The sequence below is a fragment of the Mercenaria mercenaria genome, chromosome 1 (genome assembly GCF_021730395.1).
Source record: "Mercenaria mercenaria strain notata chromosome 1, MADL_Memer_1, whole genome shotgun sequence".
NCBI lineage: Eukaryota > Metazoa > Mollusca > Bivalvia > Venerida > Veneridae > Mercenaria > Mercenaria mercenaria.
The window spans coordinates 64098970-64111787 of NC_069361.1; the positions used below are offsets into that span (position 1 = coordinate 64098970).

Below are 12818 nucleotides of genomic sequence, written 5' to 3' on the forward strand. Positions count from 1 at the left end.
TGTGGTCAAATACTATTGGTATTTCTGTCTGGTCAAATACTATTGATATTTCTGTGTGGTCAAACACTATTGGTATTTCTGTGTGGTCAAATACTACTGGCATATCTGTGTGGTCAAATACCAGCATTCCACTTCAGTCAAATACTAAAAGCATTTCTGTCTGGTAAAATATTATCAGCATTTCTGTCTGGTCAGTGTGAGGAAGTTGTCAACTCTTGTGGAAAAATATCAATTATTGTACTTCTATAACAGTGTGAGGAAGTTGTCAATTCTTGTGGAGAAAAAAAATATGGTACTTTTATCACTTACCATAGCAACATGCCCAATATTGAACCAGATTTCTGAAACTGTGTTTTCATCTGCCAGATTAAGGGCTCTTTCAAAACATGTTAATGTCATGTCATACTGCTGAGCATAAAAGCAACATAAACCAAGGTTATTGAATAACTCTGCATTGTATACACCCATCTGTAACAACCGTCTGAAAGAAAAAAACATAAATTTACATTTAACAGTTTTTCTTGCTAATGCAGATTTCTAGATGACAAGAGCACTGTTTAACAAGGCATAATATGCCCACATACAATTTTTTCTCTAGACTAGGGCAGTAAATTTGGCATATAAAAATGCAGTAAGGGCAATTACAATCATTGTAAATTTATTTATTTCAATTTCAAACACTATTCCAAAACTGAAGGAAAGTACTTTTCATAATTTAAATTTATGTATATTAAGACTGTCTAACAAGTAAAGTAAATGGAACAAGAGCACTACCTGTGGGTGTCAATGCTCCTCTGCAAGTGTTTTTTGTAAGGTAATACGCAAGAAAATAGTTATGGTTCTTGACCTTCTTACTCACATAGCAATAACAAAATAATGTATTAAGTTTCAAAGCTATAGCATTCAAGAAAAGTATACCTAAACGAAAAATAACCAAGAAATACCAACTTTCTAAGTTAATAAAGGGCCATAATTTGAACAAAATGCAAGACAGAGTTATGGTTCTTGACCTACTTACTAACCTTGTGATAATAAACAAGTGTATAAAGTTTCAAAGCTATAGCTCTTAAAATGTTCATAAAACAAGAGGACCATGATGGTCCTGAATCGCTAACCTGTTCCCACATGACCCAGTTTTGAGTATGACGTCGTTTTTTCTATTATTTGACATAGTGACCTAGTTTTTGAGCTCATGTGCCCCAGTTTTGAACCTGACCTAGATATTATCAAGATAAAAATTCTGACCAATTTTCATGAAGATCTATTGAAAAATATGGTCTCTAGAGAGGTCACAAGGTTTTTCTATTACTTGACCTATTGACCTAGTTTTCGAAGGTACGTGACCCTGTTTTGAAATTTACCTAGATATCATCAAGGTGAACATTCTCACTAATTTTCATGAAGATCTCATGAAAAATATGGCCTCTAGAGAGGTCACAAGGTTTTTCTATTTTTATACCTACTGGCCTAGTTTTTGACCCCACGTGACCCAGTTTCGAAACTGACCTAGATATCATCAAGGTGAACATTCGGATCAATTTTTATGAAGATCCATTGAAAAATATGGCCTCTAGAGAGGTCAAAAGATTTTTCTAATCTTAGACCTACTGACCTAGTTTTTGACCGCAGTTGACCCAGTTTCTAACCTGACCTAGATATCATCAAGATGAACATTCAGACCAACTTTCATACAGATCCCATGAAAAGTATGGCCTCTAGAGAGGTCACAAGGTTTTTTTATTATTTGACCTACTGACCTAGTTTTTGACGGCACATGACCCAGTTTCAAACTTGACTTAGATATCATCAAGGTGAACATTCTGACCAATTTTCGTGAAGATCCATTCAAGGGTATGGCCTCTAGAGAGGTCACAAGGTTTTTCTATTTTAAGACCTACTGACCTAGTTTTTGATCGCAGTTGACCCAGTTTCAAACTTGACCTATATATCATCAAGATAAACATTCAGACCAACTTTCATACAGATCCCATGAAAAATATGACCTCTAGAGAGGTCACAACGTTTTTTCATTATTTGACCTACTGACCTACTTTTTGAAGGCATGTGACCCACTTTCGAACTTGACCTAGATATCATCAAGATGAACATTCTGACCAATTTTTATGGAGATCCATTCATAAGTATGGCCTCTAGAGAGGTCACAAGGTTTTTCTATTTTTAGACCTACTGACCTAGTTTTTGACCGCACATGACCCTGTTTCGAACTTGACCTAGATATCATCAAGATGAACATTCAGCCAACTTTCATACCGATCCCATGAAAAATATGGCCTCTAGAGAGGTCACAAAGTTTTTCTATTATTTGACCTACTGACCTAGTTTTTGACGGCACGTGACCACTTTCGAACTTGACCTAGATATCATCAAGATGAACATTCTGACCAATTTTCATGAAGATCTCATGAAATATATGGCCTCTAGAGAGGTCATAAAGTTTTTCTATTATTAGACCTACTGACCTAGTTTTTGACCGCACGTGACCCAGTTTCAAACTTGACCTAGATATCATCAAGATGAAAATTCAGAATAACTTTCATACAGATCCCATGAAAAATATGGCCTCTAGAGAGGTCACAAGGTTTCTCTATTATTTGACCTACTGACCTAGTTTTTGAGGCCACGTGACCCAGTTTCGAACTTGACCTAGATATCATCAAGATGAACATTCTGACCAATTTTCATGAAGATCTTATGAAATATATGGCCTCTAGAGAGGTCACAAGGTTTTTCTATTTTTAGACCTACTGACCTAGTTTTTGACCGCACGTGACCCAGTTTCGAACTTGACCTAGATATCATCAAGGGGAACATTCTGACCAATTTTCATAAAGATCCCATGAAAAATGTGACCTCTAGAGTGGTCACAAGCAAAAGTTTACGCACACACACACGCACGCACGGACTGACGACGGACGCTGCGCGATCACAAAAGCTCACCTTGTCACTTTGTGACAGGTGAGCTAAAAAGGACCTAAACTAAAAAATTTAATGAAGAAATTCCAATTTTCTTAGTACATAAAGGGCCATAATTCTGACAAAAGTAATAATAAAGTTACAGCATACACACTCTCTTTTTTTTTTATCATGTGACTCTAAAACTTACACTGTTTTCCTTTTTCCACATACAAAATTCAAATTCTCAAAAAGTGGCTACAAAAACTTTTGAACCAATGTAATCCCTGCCGCTCCTGGCAATATCTCAGGCACAAGTTACCATCTATGTAGAACTAAGGCCTTCCAGAAGTCAGCTAGCATTGGGATTCAAACTTACAGCTCAACTGACCTGGTGACTTGTAACATTTAAATGGTCAATAATATCCAGTCCAGTGTTTTCCCTTGGCTTTTGAAAATGAGGGTCATTGTGACCCCCAGTTTTTCACATATGGGGGTCGTTTCCAAATTTTAGGGGTTATACTTGTATACTTTTAGTATTTTGAATAAAACTTTGTTTTACTTATACCAGTGATAATATAGACTGAAATGTTTCCTTGTATTTGTCACTGAATAAAATAAGGGTAAAAACGGCTGATGTTTGATTTTTATTTATACATTTGTTTTAGGATTTACCAGTGTTACAGTAGAAACACAAGTTTTCTAATCAAATGTTAACTGGCAGACAAACAGGTGATCTAACTCAAACACAATGCTGCTAATATTGTTAAAAATTCTAGAAAGGTTACGATAAGGTTAGATCAAATTTATGTAGAAAAATCTATTTTCGCCAGCGGCAAATTGGCTCAGGTGGTGAACCACAGCGTGGGCCCTGCTTTGGTGTTGTTATAACAAGAGCTGTCTGTAAGACAGCCAATGCTCGACTATTCAAAATATTGTCCCAAAAGCAGGAAAATATTACCCAAAATGTTAAAATATCAAGAGTTTTAAGTTCAAAAGGGGACATAATTTGACCAAAATGCATGTCAGAGTTATGGGACTTGATGCTATCAACTAGTTTTATAACCCTGAAGGCACATGTGAAGGTTCAACTTAATATCTGCATTTGTTCTGCAGATAGTAACTTGCACGCAAAAGTTTAACCAGAATTTTCTAAGTCCAAAAGGGGGCATAGTTTGCCCAAATTACATGTCAGAGTTATGGGACTTGACCCAGTGAGGTTGGTAATTGATCTAGAAAAAGAAAAAATAAGTTTCAAATCAACTGTCTTTTAGTAATAGCTGTATGTACTTGCACGCAAAACTTTAACCAGGAATTTCTAAGTCCAAAAGGGGGCATAATTTGGACAAAATGCAGGTCAGAGTTATGGGACTTGATGCTATCAACTAGTTTTATAACCCCAAAGACACATGTGAAGTTTCAATTCAATATCTGCATTAGTTTTTGAGATAGTAACTTGCATGTAAAACTTTAACCAGGATTTTTTAAGTCCAAAAGGGGGCATAATTTGCTCAAAATACAAGTCAGAGTTATGGAACTTGACCCAGTGAAGTTGGTAATTGATCTAGAAAAAGAAAAAATAAGTTTCAAAGCTATATGCCTTTAAATGATAGCTGTATGTACTTGCATGCAAAACTTTAACCAAGGTGTGACGCTGACGCCAGGGTGAGTCGAATAAAACTTTGATTAACATTTCTAGCAGAAAACAAAATGTTAACGAAAAGTAATACCGATTATAGATCTACGCGGATGCTGCTGAAGTACTATTTTTATCTTACTTGGTTTTTTTTTGGTCATGTGATCAAGACTTGTACTACTGGTAATAGTAGCGAGCAGCAATAACAACCTTTACAAAGCATTAATCAGTCAAAGTATCAGACTGGTTATTAAATTTGTGAAATGTGAATCGAAGCAAATATACAAAATCGCTGACGCAGTCTGCATATAATTATGAAACTGAAAGTACATTTTCAGAAAATCGCTCTTTGTAAACAAAATTGGCCTGATTTAGATTTTCAAGAATTACGTCTACTGTGACGCAAAGAATTTATCTTTATGGGTCATTTCTCAGAAAAGTGCGACTAGGACACAGGATTTGTGCGTCAGGGAAAACACTGCCAGTCTACATAAATCTTAAAACTTTTCTATTAATATCATAGTAAAAGTAGAGATGCTTTTGAGAAAAGCGCATGTCTCCCACAACTGCCCCTATAAACAAGAGCACCGCCTTGCGGGTGCTGACGCTCATCTGATTTTTTTTGTATAATAGAAATATTGTCCTACCCATGATTTTCTAAGTCTAAAAAGGGCCATCATTCTTGCAAAAAGCAGGATAGAGTTATGTTTCTTGATGTACAGTGTCCACTTATGATGGTGAAAAACTGTTGCAAGTTTTAAAGCAATAGCTTTGATAGTTTATGAGAAAAGTTGACTTAAACATAATATTCAACCAAGAAAATGATTTTTCTAAGTCCAAAAGGGGCAATAATTATTGCAAAAAGCAGGATGGAGTTATGTTGCTTGCTGTACAGGGTCAGCTTATGATAGTGAACAAGTGTTGCAAGTTTCAAAGCAATAGCTTTGATAGTTTAAGAGAAAAAGTTTACCTAAACATAAAACTTAACAAGAAATCTGATATTTTCTAAGTCCAAAAGGGGCCATAAATCTTGCAAAAAGCAGGATGGAGTTATGTTTCTTGCTGTACAGGGTCAGCCTATGATGGTGACCAAGTGTTGCAAGTTTTAAAGCAATAGCTTTGATAGTTTAGGATTAAAGCTGACCTAAACATAAAACTTAACCAAGAAAACTGATTTTCTAAGTCCAAAAGGGGCAATAATTCTTGCAAAAAGCAAGATGGAGTTATGTTTCTTGATGTACAGGGTCTGCTTATGATGGTGAACAAGTATTCCAAGTTTCAAAGCAATAGCTTTGATAGTTTAGGAGAAAAATTGACCTAAACATAAAACTTAACCAAGAAATCTGATATTTTCTAAGTACAAAAGGGGCCATAAATCTTGCAAAAAGCAAGATGGAGTTATGTTTCTTGCTATACAGGGTCAGCTTATGATGGTGAACAAGTATTCCAAGTTTCAAAGCAATAGCTTTGATAGTTTAGGAGAAAAGCTGACCTAAACATAAAACTTAACCAGGCAACGCCGACGCAGACGCCGACGCCGACGCCGACGCCGACAACCGCTCAAGTGATGACAATAACTCATCATTTTTTTTCAAAAAATCAGATGAGCTAAAAATGACTAGTTTCTCTGGATGGTCTTGATGAATGGATTCTATTAGATGGTGCCCCTATGAAAACTGACTAGTTTCTCTGGATGGTCTTGATGAATGGATTCAATTAGAAGGTCTGGATGAGTGGATCCAATCAGTAATTCAAGGGCCATAATTCATAAGTGCCTAGGCTGATTTGGCTAGTTATCGAACTTGGCCGAGGTCTTATGGTCAAACACATTTTGTTCAAGTTTGGTGAAGATCGGATGAGAAATGTTCGACTTAGAGTGCGGACAAGCTTTGTGACAGACAGACAGACAGACAGACAGACAGACTGGAGTAAATGAATATGTCTCCCACACCACTGTGTGGTGGGAGACATAACTAGAAATAGTACCTATAAAATTTGAGAGCAACTTCAGGTTGGTCTGTGTAAAAATGATGGGTTGCTATACAGGCTATTGCTTCCACATGCATGTTGTCAAATCTCAATACATCTTTGTAAAACTTCACTGCATTGTCCATCTCATTCAGACCCTGAAATATTCATTCTACATCTTTATAAAACTTCACTGCATTGTCCATCTCATTCCGACCCTGAAATATTCATTCTGCATCTTTATAAAACTTCACTGCATTGTCCATCTCATTCCGACCCTGAAATATTCATTCTGCATCTTTATAAAACTTCACTGCATTGTCCATCTCATTCCGACCCTGAAATATTCATTCTGCATCTTTGTAAACCTTTACAGCATTGTCCATCTCATTTAGACACTGGAATATTTCACTTCATTGTCCATCTCATTCAGACCCTGAAATATTCATTCAACCTTTTTTGTAAAACTTCACAGCATTGTCCATCTCATTTACACCCCTGAAATATTCTTCTACAGCTTTTGTAAAACTTCACAGCACTGTCCATCTCATTTAGACCCTGAAATTCTCATTCTGCATCTTTGAAAACCTTCACTGCATTGTCCATCTCATTTAGACCCTGAAATATCCATTCAACATCATAGAAAAACTTCTCAGCATTAGCCATCTCATTTAGACCCTGAAAGATTCATTCAACCTCTTTGTAAAACTTCACAGCATTGTCCATCTCATTTACACCCTGAAATATTCATTCTAATGCTTTTGTAAAACTTCACAGCAATGTCCATCTTATTCAGACCCTGAAATATTCATTCTGCATCTTTATAAAAGATTACTGCATTGTCCATCTCATTCAGACCCTGAAATATTCATTCTACAACTTTGTAAAACTTCACATAGCATTCATTTTTGTTCATCTCATTTAGACACTGAAATATTAATTCTACAACTGTGTAAAAGATCACAGCATTATCCATCTCATTCCGACCCTGAAATATTCATTCTACATCTTTGTAAAACATCACAGGACAACTGCATTGTTCATCTCATTCCGACCTGAAATATTCATTCTACATCTTGGTAAAACATCACAGGACAACTGCATTGTTCATCTCATTCCGACCTGAAATATTCATTCTACATCTTTGTAAAACATCACAGGACAACTGCATTGTTCATCTCATTCCGACCTGAAATATTCATTCTAAATCTTGGTAAAACATCACAGGACAACTGCATTGTTCATCTCATTCCGACCTGAAATATTCATTCTACATCTTTGTAAAACATCACAGGACAACTGCATTGTTCATCTCATTCCGACCTGAAATATTCATTCTACATCTTTGTAAAACATCACAGGGCAACTGCATTGTTCATCTCATTCCGACCCTGAAATATTCATTCTACATCTTTGTAAAACATCACAGGACAACTGCATTGTTTATCTCATTCCGACCTGAAATATTCATTCTACATCTTGGTAAAACATCACAGGACAACTGCATTGTTCATCTCATTCCGACCTGAAATATTCATTCTACATCTTTGTAAAACATCACAGGACAACTGCATTGTTCATCTCATTCCGACCTGAAATATTCACTCACATCTTTGTAAAATATCACAGCAATGTCCATCTAATTCAACAAATCTTGTTTAAATCACTTATATTTTGTTCTTCCCTTAATGTTTATTCCAATAAAGTTTTTTTTTCTGTTTCTTTAGCAGAATGGTAACTCCAGAAAGGAACATTGTCAGGAATAATTGGTAATAGCAATAAAAGTGTATTTGGTAAAATTAATGTAACCACTACGCTTAAACCAAGGACAGTCTGAAAGTGCAGATACCACCGTCAACGACTGAATTATCCCTAACATGAATAAGTTACCTCATAAATTCTAGCAATGCCCGCCATCAGACTAGTTTCTCCCTGGAACTTCTCCAGCCCTTGTTTATATAAGTCTACAGCTGTAAGAGGCTGGTCCAGTCGTATATAAACTTTACACAGGTACAGGTACGTGTCAATCATATCCTGGTGTTTCAGTGAAGATTTCAGTTGCTGTTCTGCATCACGATACATTCCCAATCTTAAATGAAAAAAGAAACTTTTTTTTCTTCTTTTCTATAATAAAGTATAAACAGATTCATTTTCATCCTTCGTGGATTCGACAAAGTCCCAAGACGAACCTACAATTCATTCTGTGTATTTGCTGAGCCTGTTTATAAGAAGTGACCATCGGAAAGTCAATCAATATTTTCATATAATTCATGCCGAAGAACTGACAATTCTAGTAACTACTGAAAAATACCAATAAATAATAATGTCACGAAATGACCACTGATTTGTTATTTAGAAACTTACCTCAAGAAATAAAACAGTCCTCATAAATTGACAAAGAATTTCAAATGAAGACAGCCTATTTTCTTAATGAAGATTTCAACTGATCAAGGTTTTTGCAAATATTTGTCAAGAACTGCTGCTAACTTGTAAACAAACTAAAATATACCAAGGAGCTATGGTAGATTCCTGGTAGATTGGAACAGAATCTACTCCATCCTTAATGCTATAACAGTGGAGCATGTGACAGGATGCTTTCACTTAGGTTTTTTTTTTGGTTTTGGGTTTAACGCCGTTTTTCAACAGTATTTCAGTCATGTAACGGCGGTCAGTTAACCTAACCAGTTTAGGTTTTGGGATTAACACATAAGAAAACTTATGCCAACGGAATTCAATGAAGTACGACAGTGAAAGTATGGTTTTTCCCTCTTTTGATTGTATGCTGTATCTTATTCTGTTATATCAACTACCTTTTTTTACCAAACTATTTCTGTTTTGTACCTGTAATAACATTTTGCAAGTTGTACTTTCCACCACCAATCTTTAAACTGACTTGCTTCAGTTGCCAGCGCTGCCAGTTCTAAAGCCTGAAATAGTACAGAAACTGTCTGTCACTATAGAAACAAGAGCTACTTGTAAAACATATATACCCCCATCACAAGGATGGTATGTAATACTGAATGCTGTGGAGTTGACATTTGACCTATTGATCTAAGAAACAACAAGGGTCATCTATTGACTATTGGCAACCTCCCCATGTAGACTGACAGCCATGACGTTCTTTAACTAGAGCTGCTATGTCTCCCACAACTGCCTAATCATTTAGTGATTCAAAGTGGTTTGGTGGTTCCGGTCAGTAATTTTTGGGAGGTCTGGGTGGTTTGGATGAATGGTTCCGATCAGTAATTCAAGGGCCATAATTCAAAGGTGTCTGGGCCGATTTGGCTAGTTATGGAACCTGGCCAAGGACTTATTGGCAAACACATTTTGTTCAAGTTTGAAGATCGGATGAGAAATGTTTGACTTAGAGTGCGAACAAGGTTTGAGACAGACAGACAAGAGTGACAGACCCACACACACACACAGACAGGAGTAAATCAATATGTCTCCTACACCACTGTGTGGTGGGAGACATAATAATTGAGCAGAAACTCTAGAGATCATTGTGACCTTGAACTTTGACCTACTGACCCCACAAAGCTATAGGGGTCATCTACTGACCACTGGCAATCATCCTATCAAATTTTACAACTATAGGCCACAGCATTCTTTCTTTATTAAGCAGAAAGCATTTTCAGTTTCCAGGCAATCATCCTATGAAGTTTTAACATTGTGAGACCAACCATTCTCGAACTATTAATCAGAAACCAGATAGTCTACAGACAGACCAACCATCCTACAATGAGCAAAACAATACCCTATCTTCTTCCATTATGATACAAAAACAAAAACAAGCCTAATTTATCAAGTAGTCCCTCAAAGGCTGTCTAAAAGTTTTTCATTTTTATTTTTGCTCTGATGGCCCTTTTGGATATTTAAGCTATGGATCAAGCTTATTTAAAGAACAAGAGGGCCATGATGGCCCTATATCGCTCACCTGTTATCATTGCACTTGAGGACAAGAAGGTCCTCAGTAAAAATATTTAAGTCCAAAGGACAGGAATAAAAAAGGGAAGAAATTTAACCAAAAAGAAAAAAACAATTCTTACAAGGTAAAGATATGTCAAAATGCACCTAAAAATTGGAGGTACCATCCATGTTGTACCATAGAAAAGTGGTCTTGGTTTTTCCCTATGGCCAATAATAAAAAAGTTCCTAAAAATAAGCTATTTATAGTAACGTAAAAGGGAAGTAATTTAAAAAAAAAATATTGTAAGTGAACAAAAGAAGGCTCTGCCAAATAAATCTGTTGACATGAATGAAATTTCAGATCAGTATCTTCATTAGTTACAGAGATATACCCATTTTAATTTGAAATAAAGGGAGGTAATTTGACATAAAATCAGTCCATAGTTATCTACTCTGATTGTCTCAGTCCAACTAATGACAATTATGAAATTTCAAATAAGTCCTATCAGTACTTACTGATATAAATCCAATTTAATTACAATCAGGGGAGGTAATCACATATAAAATAACTCTGGAACCTACGATTGGATCTGATTTGTCATGGAATCTAAGATTTATTGTTGTTGAAGATATTTTGGAAGTTTGTATCAAATAAAACCATAAATGAAGTCTCTATATGGCTGCAAAAGCCAAAATAGCCAATTTTGGACCTTTAATGGGCCATAACTCTGGAACCCATAATGGGATCTGGCCAGTTCAAGAAAGGAACCAAGACCTTGTGGTGATACAAGTTGTGTGCAAGTTTGGTTAAAATCAAATCATAAATGAAGCTGCTATTGTGCAGACAAGGTCAAAATAGCTAATTTTGGCCCTTTCAGGGGCCATAACTCTGGAACCCATTATGGGATCTAGCCGGTTCAAGAAAAGAACTGAGATCTTATGGTGACACAAGTTTTGTGCAAGTTTGATTAAATTCAAATCATAAATGAAGCTGCTATTGTGCAGACAAGGTCAAAATAGCTAATTCTGGCCCTTTCAGGGGCCATAACTCTGGAACCCATATTGGAATCTGGCCGGTTTAAGAAAGGAACCAAGATCTTATGTTGATACAAGTTGTGTGCAAGTTTGGTAAAAATCAAATCATAAATGAAGCTGCTATTGTGCAGACAAGGTCAAAATAGCTAATTTTGGCCCTTTCAGGGGCCATAACTCTGGAACCCATAATGGAATCTGGCCGGTTCAAGAAAGGAACCAAGATCTTATGGTGATACAAGTTGTGTGCAAGTTTGGTAAAAATCAAATCATAAATAAAGCTGCTATTGTGCAGACAAGGTCAAAATAGCTAAATTTGGCCCTTTCAGGGGCCATAACTCTGGAACCCATAATGGGATCTGGCCGGTTCAAGAAAGGAACCGAGATCTTATGGTGATACAAGTTGTGTGCAAGTTTGGTTAAAATAAAATCATAAATGAAACCACTATCGTGCAGACAAGAAATTGTTGACGGACGGACGGACGGACGGACGCACAGACGACGGACGAAGGGTGATCACAAAATAAAATAAAAAGTTTATAAAAGCAGCGGTCTGAATTAAACTCAAGTGGAACTATTTCTTCCTTAAACTAGTACTGTTAGACCGGATGCTGGGGAGGTAAATATGACACCTGTGTGCCTGGCTTGAAAATAAGTTGTTCCATCCATTCCAGAGACTACCTACGTCAAATAAGAAACTTTACCTTTAGGAGTCTTAGTGAAGTACCAATATTCTGTCAATATAATTAAGATGATATATTGCTACAAAACTTTCAACCAATGACAAACCAGTTTTTCACACGAAGTATTTCTAAGAAATTAAGAATGCAATGTTGCCATTGGTTCAAACACTCCAGTTAATCTCTTTCAATAAGAGTGGCTAGAAGCTTACGTTTCTGACATCATTTTCATGGTGAAATATGTACTCAAACAGTGCTTTTGCAAGTCCAGGTCTTGCCGCATATTTGGTCATGTTGATTCGTGCAAGATTAATGAACGGTCCATCAGGTGTCGACAACATTGAAGCCTGGAAACAGAATGAAATATATAAACATGAAAATTGTTTGATTATAAACAAGAGCTGCCAGTGGACAGCGCGTTCGACTATTCTCAGTACTTGATAGTATAATATAAGCATTAAGTAAAACTTTAACATTACAATAAGCATATTCTAAGTCGAAAAGGGGCCATAATTCAGTAAAAATGCTTGATAGAGTTGCCTCCTCCTTTTTACAGACTGGGGTCATGATGGTTAACAAGTATGCAAAATATGAAAGCAATATCTCAATGGACTTTGAAAATATTTGGGGTGGTACGCAAACTTTAACATTTATTCTAAGTCGAAAAGGGGCCATAATTC

General features: G+C 36.2%; 1 protein-coding gene across 1 annotated transcript in view; it reads right to left on the bottom strand.

Annotated features, from left to right (window-relative positions):
• LOC128558956 (tetratricopeptide repeat protein 8-like) overlaps positions 1-12818 on the bottom strand; it is a 41040-nt gene that overhangs the window by 21737 nt on the left and 6485 nt on the right. Inside the window, exons 4-8 of the mRNA XM_053549455.1 lie at positions 12351-12485; positions 9359-9444; positions 8408-8606; positions 6536-6675; positions 310-481 (exon numbers count right to left, since the gene is read on the bottom strand). Coding sequence (XP_053405430.1) covers positions 310-481; positions 6536-6675; positions 8408-8606; positions 9359-9444; positions 12351-12485 — 732 coding nt within the window. The remainder of the gene's footprint in view (positions 1-309; positions 482-6535; positions 6676-8407; positions 8607-9358; positions 9445-12350; positions 12486-12818) is intronic.